Raw genomic sequence first — 15,770 nt, 5'->3', positions numbered from 1 at the left:
ACCCTATCCTCCCTTCCATTCTGCCCTGCAAGCCTACTCTTTTCTCTACATTCCTTAGCTTATACCTTTGCTTTCAAAATACCTCTAAAATATTTCTTCCTTACCATTCCCACTGCCATTCAGTTCAAAAGGCCACATTTTACCTGTAGTCTGGATTATTTAACAACCTGCTAATTGGTGTCACTGTGTCCACTCCCTTCTCCCTATTAGGCATTCTTCAAAATGACATCAAAATTTTGCTCAAGGTTTAAATAACTGTCTCCCTTGAGCTCCAAATTAAGTCACAACAATAAGTACGAAGACACATTAAGTATCTCTTTAAGAAATCACATGAGTAGCTTTCAAACACACCATCTATTAGTGACTTTCAAACTTTTTTGACCACAACCTTCAGTAAGAAATACATATTATATCATGACCAAGTATTCCAAACACATACAATAGTTATTAGTTATATATAACACCTCTGAAGTTTCAAAACATCCTTAAGTCTTATACAATGAGTGTTGCATTCTGATTTTTCTTTTCTATTCTCTTTTGTATTTTAAAAATGCTGGTTACAATCCACTAACTTGATGTCATACATCAGGGCCTAAAGTTTGCAAACCAATGAATTAAAAGATAAAATGTAGGCAAATTTTCATCATATGCATAGGGGGAAAGACCAAAAAGCAGTATGGCTTACAAAATGAAAACTTTGTGAAGTTGCTTCTGAGAAACACAAAAGACAACCTGAAGAAATGAAATGCATACTATAGTCTCGGAAATGTTAAATATGTAACTTCTCCTTAATTTATAAATTGTAAGTTTATAAAATCATAAATTTTACTCATCATCCTCAAAATACCAATAGAATTTTTTTAATAGATTTTTTTTGGAATTAGATAAGCCAATTCAAAAGTCCTGATGGAAAAATAAAATCCTGAAAAAAAAGAGTAACAGGAAGAGGAGTTACCCCATCAGATACTAAAAATACTATACAACTATAATATAGTGTGGTATTGGCACATTACTAAACAAATCAATGGGGCATAAAGTAAGTCCCAAAATGATATATATGACAGTTTAGTGTATTTATGATAAAAATGGCATCTCAGATCAGTGGGGAAAAGAATTATTTGATAAATAAGCTAGACATGTAGATAATCTAGAATGTATCAAGGACTTAAATTTAATAAGTGACACCAGGAAAACATTAAATGAAAACACACTGGAGAATGCTATTATAATCTCAGAGTAGGGAAGTCCTTCCTAATACCTAAAACCCAAGGACCATAAAAAGGACAGATACATTTAAATGCAAAAATAAAATACCATAAGCAAATCAAAAGATAAAGAAAATATGCAATTTATATCAAAGATTAAGGGTTAATTTCACTTACACAAAGTTTCTATAAATCAGTACTAGAAAAAAAGACCAACCACACACAAAAATAAAAAGGGTAAAGAGGCAACTCACATAAAAGGATGTACAAATGGCTCTAAAACATGAAAACATACTCAACTGCGCTCAAAATGAGGGAAATGCAAATCAATCCACACTGAGATGCCAATTTTTACTATTAGACTGGGTAACAAAGAGATGTTAGTGAGATGCCAATTTTTACTATTAGACTTGGTAACCAGCTCTGTTGGCAAAGGTGCAATAAATCAGCCTTCTCAACACTGCTATCAGAATGGCAGAGTTCCCACAGAGGTTATTTAGCAATATAAAGAAAATAAATACAAATGAACATGGCTATTCATTGAAGCATTATTTGTAACAGAAAAAAAAAATGGAAACAATCCAAATATCCATTAGTGATTAGTGATTGGTTAAATAAATTATAGCACATAAGCATAACAGATTACCATGCACCTTTGAAAAAAAAAAACAGAACAAATCCCAACAAAAGAATTAGGCAACCCTTTATGTATAGAACATAACTCAGAACAATGAGCAAGGAGCAGAATGCTACCATTTGTGTAAAAAGGAGAGTAAAAAAAAGAACTTGTTTACATAAAATAATGTCTCTAGAAAGATACACAAAAATCCAGTAGTAGTTGCTGCTTATCTAGGTAAAGGAAAGGGTAGCTAAGCATCTGAGATAGAAAATACACTTCACTGCTGAATACTCTTTTATGCCATTTGCGTTATGAATCATTTCAATGTACTGCCTATTAAAAATTTAAGTTTTCAAAACAGAAAGAAGACACAAAGCTCCTACAATTTCAGACACAAAATTAAAGCTCATTTTTCTCTTTTGTTTCTCAGTTTTTAAATATAGTGCAAAATACAGAACACGAGAAACCTAAATGAACGGTCGTATTAAATTAAATTACAAATAAGATTGACCGAAACAAATGTAAATAGTGAAAACACAAATACTTAAGTACATAATAAATTACTGAGTGAAGATGTCTTTTATCTACTTCTAAAATAAGCTTTATCTCTCTTACCATATTGCAAATATTTTGTCAGACCTAACTTCCTGCCTGGAAACAGGAGGAGACACAGGAAATACAAATCACTACCAGAATGAATGAGTAAAAGCTTTTTCTTTTAAAGTTTTTAATTTAATTTAAAGCTTTAAATTTTTCTTTTAAAGTTATCAAAAAGGTAAAGTCAATACTTAAAAAATAAGAGGAGTCAGAGATTCCAATTTTTTTCCAATACATTTATGATGCACAGGAAGTGGACAGACTTTATGCATCCTGCAGTAGCACAAACAAAATTATACCTCCCTGATTCTAAAGTCATTCTGTATATCTTTTTTTTTTTTAATGTTTTAGTATACTTGCCAATTGCATCAACAGTTAAGATGTCCTCCTCAGCAAGTCATGTCATCTTTGTTTTTTAAATGCAATCAGGGATTTAAGAAAAAATGATCTCCACATTCCAGACAGCTTTCTGATCCCAAGTTATAACAGCTTTTTTTGAGTTTTCCCCATTTAAAATAGAAATAAAAATGCACTTTAATAGGTTTTTTGAAAATATTAAAATAGACAGCATATGCAAAACATCTAGACTGACAAAGAACAGAGATTCAAAAATGGTTTCTGCCTCCCCCTTGTCTTTCCAGGGTTTGAAAATAATCATTAAAAGAAAAAATTAAGTAAGCTCTAATTTGACCTCGATTTTTCAGGTCACTGGGTATTCATTTTTAAACTCCCTTCACTTAGACAGTCTCAATAATAAGAGCAAGGAGGAAAGGTTTTATTTAAAAACATAAAATTACACCAAGGAAAAAACGATTTTTAAAATTTTCTGGCCTCATGCAGTCTTACTAAAACAGAGTAAGCAAAGTAATCTTTTAAATTTCACCCAACACAAAAGTAAAATGGTAACAATAATCCCAAAGGTAAAGACAGTCCTAGTGGGAGATAATATTCAAAAGATAGCTTTACCTCCAAGGAAAAAAGATCTCCAAGGCAGCTGAGAAGCCACTTTCTTCAAGTCTGTTTCTGGAATGTGGACACCAACTATACACAGGCATACTCCTTCCCCAGGACATCCTGACTGCACACAATAGCTACTGACAACAATTGAATGAACTGTGGTCGCTATTTCCAAGCATGGAAATTTTACTATCTATAGACGCAAATTTCCCTATCTAAGTTAAACGGCACTTATAAACAGTCTATTTAAAAACAAATTTGGTTACTAAGCACATTTTTAAAAGTCACAACAAACTATTCATTTTTCCCATGTAAAGTCATCTACATGTTTTTTAATGCTTGAAATACAGAAAAAGAAACAAGGAAAAAGAACCACTCCAGCAAAATAAATCTATGTCAAAAAGCAGAGGAAGTGGTTCTCAGGTATAGGGACCATATTTTATTGACAAAGTTTTTATTTTCTTCTCCTGCCTCATCCCTTGACACTTACTTGCCCTTGGCCTTCTCTAGATAGGAGTATGTGTTCCCCAACTGCATTAAGTTCTTCACATTCAGATTTCTTACAAAAGTGCTCTATATCACAGTCCCCAACCTCCACCCACCCTAACCCAGGAAATGCCCACCGGACCTTTGAGACTCAGAACAGGTAATTCCCCTCCCCAAAGAATCCTTTCCTTTCTTTATTTAACCCATGGTGAGTCACTTTCTACAGTTACTTTGCTTGAATTCAGATTACTTATCAGTGACATTTAATGCTGACAATCCTTTCCTAGAACCTCACACTTTTAAAATTCCATGACATCGGGGCGCCTGGGTGGCTCAGTGGTTTAAGCCTCTGCCTTCAGCTCAGGTCAGGATCTCAGGGTCCTGGGATGGAGCCCCACGTCTGGCTCTCTGCTCAGCAGGGAGCCTGCTTCCCCCTCTCTCTGCCTGCTTCTCTGCCTGCTTGTGATCTCTCTCTCTGTGAAATAAATAAATAAAATCTTAAAAAAAAAAAAATAAAAATAAAATAAAATTCCATGACATCTTTCTCTAGACCATCTCCCTATTTCTTGGGTGTTTCTCAGGCTCCTCTATTTTCTCTCCATCCCTGGGCCCTCACACTCAGCCTACACTTACTCTGCAAACTGTGGGTTGGAGCTGCCCTCTTCCATTATCACCGATACAGCAACAGCTTTCAAGTCCCTATCTTCAACTCCAAACTTCACATTAATCCTCAATATTCCACCTGTCCTGTTCCATCAAACCAGCACCCATCTCCTCTTCTATAACAACTACACTCCACCTCCAGCACACTCCAGCTTCTTTGATCAGACTGGCAGCCCACACGCAGCCCCTTATTTCTAACCATCTAGCTAACTGAACCCCCTGCCTCATTCTTCTCAAATACTTGCTGCACCTCAATCCTTCTTAAACACTACAGTCTGGAATATTAGATTCTAATAAAATATTTTTGGTGGCAAGTCATTTCATTAGAGGATAAGTCCCAATTCTTGATTCTTTAACACATGTAACATACACGTGTGTGTGTGTGTGTGTGTGTGTGTACATCCATATATAATTTTAGTTTCATTTTTTTTTTACCTTAAAAAAAAAAGATTCCAATTAAGTCTTTTTCTCTGTTTGGCTCTCTCTTTTAAGTAAAGTCACTACAAATGACCATTTTCCAGCAACAACTGTCCTTACAAAACAAAGACTTCTGTGCACTAATAACCTACTTCAAAAGAGCATGCACTCTTTCAAAAAACTCAGAAATTTTCAATATCAGTTGTTTATCTCAGTTATTATTTTCAAATTCCTTCCTGCTGAATGCAGTTTTAATTTTTGAAAGGAAGAGAGTTTAGGTGTGACCTAATGGGATTATCTACATACTGAAGTATACATAATTCCTACTGATATACATACTGATGCCATGTGGGGAGGTGGCACTGTACTCATTATGGACCAAAATGTATTACTTAGACGCTTTCTGCCCACACCAACAGACTTTAAATACATCTTTCTTACCTTTTACTTTTGCAGTAAGCATTTCTGCAGCATTTTGAAGATCAACAGAATTGAGGTTCTGATGTTTATTCATTATAGATTTTAAAACACGGAGAAGTTCGTCCAGACGTATATGAATAACTTCTTTAAAACAGTCTTAAAAGAAAAAAAAATTTATTTGTTTCCCAGACCAAGTTTCCGGAATGCAAACGATGAAAGACTATTTTGAAGCACACTTCAAATAAAAGCAGTGGCCCTGCAATGTTTGCCTACTGACATGTTCACTTGTATTTTCACCATTGCAATTAGTATATTCAATTTATTCAGCCTTCAAAAACTCTATAATCATTTTAAGTTGGTAAGGATTTCACAGTTATGGTCATTTTAGCCTTACCTTTTTCAGTTTTCCCAGTTGAAACTGGGAAAACTGAATGCTCTGCAGATTGTGCCTTCCTTCCTTCCTAGCCCCCACCTGTCTACCCCCAGCCTGCTCTGCTCATTAACAGCAACTCTGGTCAGATGCAGATGACATAATTTTATAAGCCTTAGAAATAATGTAACCATATAACTTATCATCCAAACCAAAAACTCTAAGCAAGTGAAAAGGGGAGAGCTACTCCTCCTGCCAGCACCAAGAGGCATATTCCCGGATGGCCATCCTAGGTAAACAAGAAAGAGTAATCACCCTAACTTTAAAACCCCTCAAGTAATCTTCAAAAGTCTGAAAAGATGACTACTTTAAATGTAACACTCTGATGTAATTTTCCTTTCTGTAACCTTATAGAACTAGTGTTTAAAAATAGTTAACATTTTTTAAATGCTTCCTATGTGGTAGGTACTGTTAAAAGCACTTAAAAGATATTATCTCATTAACTTTCACATCCAGATAATTTTAAAATACCCACTGTACAGATGAGAAAATTGAGGCACACTTAAGTTTACTAAGTTACTAAGCCGTGGGGCCAGAATTTGAACTCAGTGAATATAATTCTAGAAGCCATGCTCTTAATGTTAGACTGCCTTCCCCTGAAATAGCTTAGAAAACAAAAATAATGTCATAATTATATAATTAATTGTTTCAGAAGTGTTGAAAAGATAACCATTAGAAATAAAAACTGTCTTCAGAATAAAAAACCAAAATGAAAAATTTTTAAATGAAAAAGCCATCATCCATCAAATATGCCATTCCTTAACTGTATTATCAAGAGAAAAAAAAAAAGTGTAGGCAAGGTGGTGAGCTGGATGCATCAGGGCAAAGCATATTCCAGGAAGAGGCAAAGAAGAATAGTTCAGGGAGTGATGGAAGCAGAGAGAATATAAGTGCTTTCAGGAGAAAATGTGACTCATTCATCCAACAAATTCTAATGACAGAAATATAGGAGAATAAGTGCTGGCTAAAGTAACCTTGGAAACGAGTTAGGTCTATAAAGACTAAAAGTAAAGGAAATGCATATAAGTACCACCACTCTAGGTGATAAAGAATTTTCAGTGAGGGTTCAGGTTAACAATTCTGATGTTGCTATACATAAACACTGGAATTGAAAAACTGTGTAAATGGACGGTGGATGTTGGGAGCCAGGTATCTCGCTGTTGGAGTAGAAATTTACAAATAAATGTAATAATCCATATTGTGGTAGATTAGAGTGGGACACTTCAGTAAGATTTCATGTTTAACTTAACACAGACACAGGTGGTTACATATAGATATATGTATAGATATGTGTATTTACACAGGTTCATACACACACATATATTTCTTTGCTCTGTCTGCTGAAAGGGCCTAAAAGAAATGACACCCCTTAGGAACAAGCACACCTACCACCCTGAGCTTGGTTTCTACTACCATTCGCTAAAAAAGTATCAGTGCTCCTTAGAGAAATGGTTGATTCTAGGACTGGGGCAGAAAATGTGCAGGACAAGTTAGGTGCATCTAGTAGAGCCAGAAAGTAAGAGCTTAGCAAAAACTAACCCTCACACTGACTAAGGTACATCAAGGGTACACAGGAGCCAACTGAGAGCTCCTAACGGCCAAAGCTAGAACAATTTGAGCAACAAATAAAGTAGTACTGGATTATAACTCAAAGTATAAAGTAAATATCCATGAGTTCATACTGACACAAATAAATGAACAAATTAGTGAGTGCAGGAAGAGATATATCTCTTGGATAGAAGAATGCCAAATAATTTATATAGATATTTTGTCCTCAAGTAGATGGAGCATGCATATAGTGACTTCCTTCCAAAGAGTAAAGTAGAGAAAGGGGGACAAAATGAGTAACTTTAAAGTAAAGAAACTTTATTACTAAGACAGATGATCAAGGTTGACATTGAGTGATAAATCATGTTTCTAGAAATTATTCTTGATATGACCTGTGATGAAGACGGCACTTTATATCTGTTCCTCCCAATATCCCAATCTAATCATGAGAAAAACATCAGATAAATTCTAATCAGGATGCATCCTACGAAATATCTAACCAGTATTCCTTAAAACTGTCAGGGTCATCAAAAATGAGCTAAGTATGAGAAACTATCACAACCAAGGAGGGTCTGAGGAGACATGAGAATTAAATGTAATATGATAGGATCCTAGAAGAAAAGAGGGACATTAGGAACAACTTATGGAAATATGAATAAAACTATGGGCTTTAATCAATAATAATGTATCACTATTATCAAATATTGGCTAACAGATGTACCATATTAATGACAAGTTGTTAATAAATAAGAAAAACTGGGTATCAGAATATATGGGAACTTTCTGTATTATCTTCTCAATTTTTCTGTAAATCAAAAACTGTTTTAAGAATAGAGTCTATTTAGGGGGCCGCCTGGGTGGCTCAGTGGGTTAAAGCCTCTGCCTTTGGCTCAGGTCATGATCCCAGGGTTCTGGGAGTTGGGCTCTCTGCTCAGCAGGGAGCCTGCTTCCTCCTCTCTCTCTCTGCCTGCCTCTCCGCCTACTTGTGATCTCTGTCTGTCAAATACATAAATAAAATCTTAAAAAAAAAAAAGAATAGAGTCTATTTATTTTTTAAACCAACATATAATGTATTGTTTTTTTTTTTTAAGATTTTATTTATTTGACAGAAATCACAAGTAGGCAGAGAGAGAGAGAGAGAGGGGGAGAGGGAAGCAGGCTCCCTGCTGAGCAGAAAGCCTGATGCAGGGCTCAATCCCAGGACTCTGAGACCATGACCTGAGCCAAAGGCAGAGGCTTTAACCCACTGAGCCACCCAGGCGCCCCTGTATTGTTTGTTTCAGGGGTATAGGTCTGTGAATCATCAGTCCTACACAATTCACAGCACTCACATGCAGTACATACCCTCCCCAATGTCCATAATACAGCCACCCTCTCCCTACAACCACACCCCCCAGCAACCCTCAGTTTGTTTCCTGAGATTAAGTGTCTCCTATGGTTTGTCTCCCTCTCTGGTTTGTCTTGTTTCATTTTTCCCTCCTGAATAAAGTCTATCTAAAAAATAAAATACAGATGGGCAAGAGATACTAGGAATTTTATGTACTTTTGGAATTTCCCTGCAAATATATATTAAATTATAAATGCATTTTTTAATTATAAAAGTTTCAAATGCTACAGAATATGTGCTATGTAGCTTAAAGAATAATCTGAAATGACCATTATCTGTTTCATCTGTTTCCTAACTGTGGATGTTATTTCATTCAGTAGGTTTACTTAGTTGAGACAATAAAGCTTAGTGGTGGGTTAAAAGCATTATCTCTAGAACCAGAGTGCCTGAATTTGAATTTCAGCTGCACGGTTTATAAACCTTGGGTGAGATACTTAACTTCTGCGTGCCTCAGTTTCCTCACCTGTAAAAGGAAGACAATAGTAACTACTTCATAGGATTGTTGAATTCAATGACTTAAAACACATCATGCACTTGGAACACCCACCATAAATGTTTATAGCTATTTTTATTAGTTAAGGCAATGGTGGAAATAGGCTAATAACATAGGTTAGGTCTGAAATGGAACCTAGCAGCTTTGAAATAAAAGAAACTTCTGGAAAACAATATAATTTGAATAGTTGTAAAAATAACATATTTTTCCCAGTTCTGCATTGCAAAGCCTATTGTTTTATATATACATATGTGCATATGCAATTACTATAATGTTTAGCCAAAATCTTAATGCTAGTTATCTAGAAGAGGAAAACTCTGGTAACCCAATGTTTGCTTGTTTATCTACCATCCCTGTAATATGGTAATCTGAATTTTAATTTATTGTTTTACTCATTTGTGCCATTTATTTTCTGCTTCATTTAGCTTATCAAGTGAAAGCAGATTAGCCAGCTCCACTTTTTTGTTCTCATGCATTAACACAATACCACAGTGTTTATATTGCAAACACTTCATGGAAATGCTTAAGTAAATAAATGAAAAAACCATGGTGTTTTTCTTGCTTTAAAAAAACTGACAATTTTTAAAACCACTCTTGTTAATTTAGCTTAACCTCTCTGGGAAAGCAATGAAAACAAGGAGGAAAGTAAGTTTCAGAACTTATCACTAGGAAACTCTCTTTTTTTGCAGTAATGCCTTCTGAATTTACAGGATAAAAGCAAAGTATGAACAGCAGCTTTCTTTATTCAGCCATTTGGGGACTGTAAAAATAATAATAGCTGACATTTTAAAAAATTTACTGTAAAAGCTTTATGTATATGAACTCTAGTCTTCACAACATCCCAGTGATGTAGGTACTATTCTCTCCTTCCAACAGATATAAAAACTGAGGCACTGAGAAGATAAGTAACTTGCTCATGGCTACATATAACCAGCAAGTGTCAGAATGAGGATTCCACCTTAGTTGTTCTAGCTCTAGATTTTGTGTTCTTAATCACTATGATATGGGAACATGATTAAAGAAGTTACGGTTTAATGACAGGTACTCTGCACTCTCTGATTAAATAGGCTTTACCTCCTAATCAAATGTGCCAGTTACTATTATAGATGGTGTTAAGGTATTGTAAACAATTCCAGGCAAGTGGAACAAACAAACAAAAAAAGCAGTCACCTAAGAGTTGGCACATTATGTCCTAAAGCAGCTGCCCGTATTTCATACTTTATTCTTCAAAGATTCATTTCAAAGTCATAACCTATCTACATTTACCTGAACTCTTCCTAAGTGATATCCATTAGAAATCACTTCTGGGGCGCCTGGGTGGCTCAGTGGGTTAAGCCACTGCCTTCGGCTCAGGTCATGGTCTCAGGGTCCTGGGATCGAGTCCCGCATCGGGCTCTCTGCTCAGCAGGGAGCCTGCTTCCCTCTATCTCTCTCTCTCTGCCTGCCTCTCTGTCTACTTGTGATCTCTCTCTGTCAAATAAACAAATAAAATCTTTAAAAAAAAAAAAGAAGGAAAAAAAAAAGAAATCACTTCTGGAGAGGTCTACTTCTTTTTTTTTTTTTTTTTTAAAGATTTTATTTATTTATTTGACAGAGAGAGATCACAAGTAGACAGAAAGGCAGGCAGAGAGAGAGAGAGAGAGGGAAGCAGGCTCCCTGCTGAGCAGAGAGCCCGATGCGGGACTCGATCCCAGGACCCTGAGATCATGACCTGAGCCGAAGGCAGCGGCTTAACCCACTGAGCCACCCAGGCGCCCCTGGAGAGGTCTACTTCTAAAAGAACATGGCAGGAGGACATATCTGAGACTAGCAACCCAACCTTCCTAATATTTCACAAAATTTCTGGATATAGAGGATATATATAGAGGATATAGATGATGAAAATTAATTAATATTCATCAGTGGTAAAATTTACTCTGTTAAAATTTGTCTGAAGTAAATTTGCATATTCTCCTGTATAATCACCTAGGGAAAATTGAGTTAAGCAAAAAGACAGGATTTCAATTAAGACTGAAAATTTATGCAGACCTTCCCTCTTACAATAGAACATATTACTTAATGGCATTAGACATTTTATTTAACTTCTTTTATTTAAAAAAATTACCTTACAAAGTTAACATACCTCTTCTGACTATAGTTCAGACAAATTAAGGACCTAGACAGAATTCATCAGAAGCTATCATTTATAAGATTCAGTTATGTTTTTATAAAATAAAGTGATACACTCTTAAATCAGAAAGCTTTTTTTTTAAATTAGAGAACTTTATCTGCAACTGATGATAAAGTTTTATCTTCCTTTCTAGACTATTTAAAGAACAAAACATAAACAAGGCACCACTGTCACAATAGTAAACTTTCATTAAATTCCAGTTTCAAAATAGTATATTAGACAAACTACCAATTTCCCTTCAGATGCAGTTTATAACAGCAATGACTACTTCTCCAAGCACTGAGGGGCAGAAAAATTAAGTAATTTGCACTATTCTTTCTAGCCCAATTAAAAAGCCCCGCACCTTTCACATGCCCAAATGTTGAGCTTCCTTGAATGGTGTTCTACCAGAAATGAGAAGGTATATTGCAGAGTTTAAGATTATTGTATGAACTAGAAGAACACTTACGAATCTGTTCTTTGGAAGTAAGAACACATTATTCCTTAGGGGGACAACCATAAACCTGAAGTGGTATTTATACAGAACATATGTTAACTACTAGTGTTGTATTTAAACACAGAGAGTACATGTATAAAAGAGTGCCTTCAGCATTTTAAAATAAAATGTAAAATCTGGCCCTGTAACTATTCATAATGCATCTTAATGACACCAGATAGAAATCTAAAACTTCAAATTCCACATGTGCTACTTATACAAGACTACAGGGTAACCTCCTCCTGGAAATAAACAGTGGACAGAGAATCAACAAACTCTATCAGCTACTTTACCAAAGCATGAGTTTTCATAGTCACCTGATGTCCCACATTAAACCCTTCATTTTTATTTGTAAATAAAAAGAGCAGAGATGAACTGTATACCTACCTTACTTGTTATCACAGAGCTCTTTGGTAGACACTTATTTTCTCTAATCAGTTCCTCAAAAACTATGGCAACATGAGCTTCACATTCTCACTTTCACAAATTTCACAAATACCGCATTTAAGAAAGTTACAAGAAAACCCACATTTACAAAATCCTATAGAGTAGTGGGAGGCAGATGTCCTCTAAAATGCATTATATGGGGGGCCCTTGGGTGGTTGAGTTGTCAAACTCGATTTTGGCTCAGGTTGTGATCTCAGAGTCATGAGATCAAGCCCCAGATGGGGCTCTGCACTCAGCAGGGAGTCTGCTTGAAATTCTCTCTCTCCCTCTCCATCTGCCCCTTGCCCCTGCTTGCACATGCATGCTCTCTCTCCCTTTCACTCTTAAATAAATAAATCTTTTTTATATAAAAATGTATTATATACTTGGAAAACAAATATCTAGTTGTCTTCTCCAGCTCTGAACTCTTGATATTCAGAACGATGTATAATCTCCAACTCCAATCAAATTCTGAATCACAGAATTATGAAACTGGTAGCATCTGGTAAAGCACCTCATTCTTAAATCATTAAATGACTGAGGCCATATTCCAAAACTAGTCAGTAGCAGAACAAGGCCTAAAACCTAGATAAAGTGATTCTCTTCATAGCTCTTTCTGCCATCCATTACTACCAATTTCATCAATTTGTATAGCCTGGCTGGAAACAGATCTGTTGGTTCAAATCAAAGGATAGCATTAAAGTTATGCACTCCAAAGACAAAGGGATTCTAAAAAGACCCCAAGAGTACCTATTTCTAAATAACATTTTGTTAAATTTGCTCCAGTAACAACTATTTCTAGGTTTCTTTAAGTGCTATAGAAATAAACAAATGTTTATAGCTCAAGAATTCATCTCAGTAGTCTTGAGACTGATAAAGGCCAAATGTCTATGCCAGCACTGTCCAACAGAAATTTCTGCAATGATGTAAATACTTATACCTTCACTGTCCAAAATGGTAGCCACTAGCCACATATGGCTAATAAGCACTTGAAATATGGGTACTACAACTGAAGAGTTGAATTTTTTATTTAAAATTTTATTTAAATTTTATTTGAATTTTTTACTTAAAATAAAAAATTATTTTTTTATTAGCCACATGTCTAGAGGTTACCATATTGGATACTGCAGGTCTACATAGTCCCCATCAAAAACAGAACTGGCTGATGAAATAATGAAGACGGAATGGTATTTTTTTAAAGTACCTGCCATGTGAATCAGTTGAGATAGCATGGAAAGAACACACACCATTCTGCATTTATGACCTCTGGATTCCAAAATAAATCACTATATATCAGCAATAAGAGGGTGATGAAATCATACGATCTATGTTATACATACAACTCATCTGTGAAATGGGGCTAAAACTACCAGTGTTTGTGGGTACTCTGATAAAACAGTGTTTGTATGTAAAAGCAATCTATAAAATGCAAAGCACCATATATAATTACGTATTTTCCTGTAACAAGTTTCAAGGAAAGGAAAATGTGGCTATAAATCAATTATAAAGCTATTAATCTATGTGTAGCCTCAGAAATATGACTGAACACCTGAAGCAACGGTCAAGTGATTTTTGCATATCATTGCCTCATGAAAGGTAACATATACAAAAAAAACGGTATTCAGATTATACCAAAAGGTGATTTAACTGTATACCTACACTCTTTATTTTTAAAAGCTAACTTTTTAGCTTTTTAACAGCCAGCTGACATGGTAATGAACAATGCCAGAAATCTGGCATTCTTCCTCTTAAGGAAGCATAAGACAAAATATTGGCAAGGCCACTGACAAGGCTCCCTCACTCCAAAAGAAAAACAGTGAAACAGCTTTTTTCTGTCTGGCCAATTTATGAGTAGAGTGGTAGTAAACAACAGCAGAAGTGCAGGGAAAGTTCTTAATACCCAGAAGACAAAAGTATGGCCTATGTCTAGTCTATAGGAACATATATAACAATACCATCTCAAGTAATTACAGAATTTTAAGCTTTTTACCTGCTTTCCTGAAGATTATATCTTGTATGATTCTTATAATAAAATTATTACAAGCGATAGTCTGATATTCTAACTAGCTGAAAATCATGATCAAAATTAAATATAAGCATATTACTTATAGTATTATTATTTATAATGAGGTTAATTTATATATTTATATATGCTCCCTTGTTTAAGAAAAACAAAAAAGTTTCTATCAACTCAAAATTAGTGTCAGATTTTAATAACAATGATCCTAAGATAGAAAACAAATTCTTGTTACATCCAAGATTTGTTTTGAGATAGCATACATATATCCTTTTAACTCTGATTGAAGAACCAAACATTAAAATCAATCCAAAGGTAAATAATGAAAATTCTCTGGTCATGGCTTACTAATGAGAGTTGGTTATCCAAAAGTTTTTACATTTTTAAAATTAATTTACCAGCCATAAATGGCAAACTTTTTTACTATCAGCAATAAAATTTATTCAAAATTTATTGAAAATTTATTCAAAATAAATTCTGAAGTATTGGTTTTCTCATTAAAAGAACAATATCTTGAGGTGCCTGGGTGGCTCAGTTGGTTAAGTGTCTGACTCTTGATTTTGGCTCAGGTCGTGATCTCAGGATCTTGAGATTGAGCCCTGAGTGGTGCTCTGGGCTCAGTGGGGAGTCCGCTTGAGACTCTCTGTTTCCCTCTCTCTCTTTCCTCCCCTACCCTGGGTGTGCATGCGTGGTTTCTCTCTCTCTCTCAAATAAATAAACCTTTTTTTTTTTTTAAAAGGATAAGATCTTTATAAATTTTTAATAATAAAATTTCATGAAAACTAGATTTCCGTACGCATACTTTTATCTTAAGGGGCAGTCTCCTTTTGCCATCTTACTTAGAAATTTTCTCTTTTCTCAATTAGAATCAGCTTTCAGTTCTCTCCTAGTCTCTGAATTATCTATTCACAAATTAAAATTCACATAAAAAAACTGAAGATAAAACTTGTTTTAAATTATCATCATTTAAAATCTGTGAGACAAGGGATAAATATGCAAGATCAGGATTTAAAAACGATGTTAATCTCCTGAGGAAAACAAAAACAAATAAAAATCTTAACTAAAAATTTTATTTGTATTAATGAACACTTAAATTGATAATTAAAGAAAACTGGATTTTACCCTAAATTGAGGTAAATGATTTGTCAACCAAGGCATCATTTTAAATTTTACTTTCAAAATTAACCCAGTTAATGAACTTACACCAAAAAGAATGACCCTTACTATACGTAAATTTAAAAACAAATTTAAAACAATTAACCCAGTTAAGAAAAGGGTTTATTTAAAACTATGCTTCTTTAAATAAATGGCAGATGGTATCATTTTGTTAAGAAATTTATTCCCAGTATAATGCTTAATGTATTTAGAATATCTTCCCACAAGAAAAAGAAAACTTTATTGCCATTTAATCAACCATAACTAGATTTCAAAATCACGCTATTAAAATGAACAGGTGTATT

The 15,770-nt window shown here is 34.7% G+C and overlaps 1 protein-coding gene across 5 annotated transcripts in view; it reads right to left on the bottom strand.

Moving 5' to 3' along the window:
• Nucleotides 1-15,770, bottom strand: part of ARHGAP29 (Rho GTPase activating protein 29) — a 75,386-nt gene that overhangs the window by 41,609 nt on the left and 18,007 nt on the right. For 4 of the 5 annotated variants that reach the window (XM_047725518.1, XM_047725521.1, XM_047725519.1 and 1 more), the window contains one exon: nt 5,386-5,520. In XM_047725518.1, the coding sequence (XP_047581474.1) occupies nt 5,386-5,520 (135 nt within the window). Of the gene's footprint in view, nt 1-3,387; nt 3,513-5,385; nt 5,523-15,770 lie in introns of those variants that run through there. The other variant, XM_047725522.1, reaches the window with a different exon arrangement.

This window comes from Lutra lutra, chromosome 4, assembly GCF_902655055.1.
Source record: "Lutra lutra chromosome 4, mLutLut1.2, whole genome shotgun sequence".
Classification (NCBI taxonomy): Eukaryota; Metazoa; Chordata; class Mammalia; order Carnivora; family Mustelidae; genus Lutra; species Lutra lutra.
This window is presented reverse-complemented; position numbering and strand designations above follow the sequence as displayed.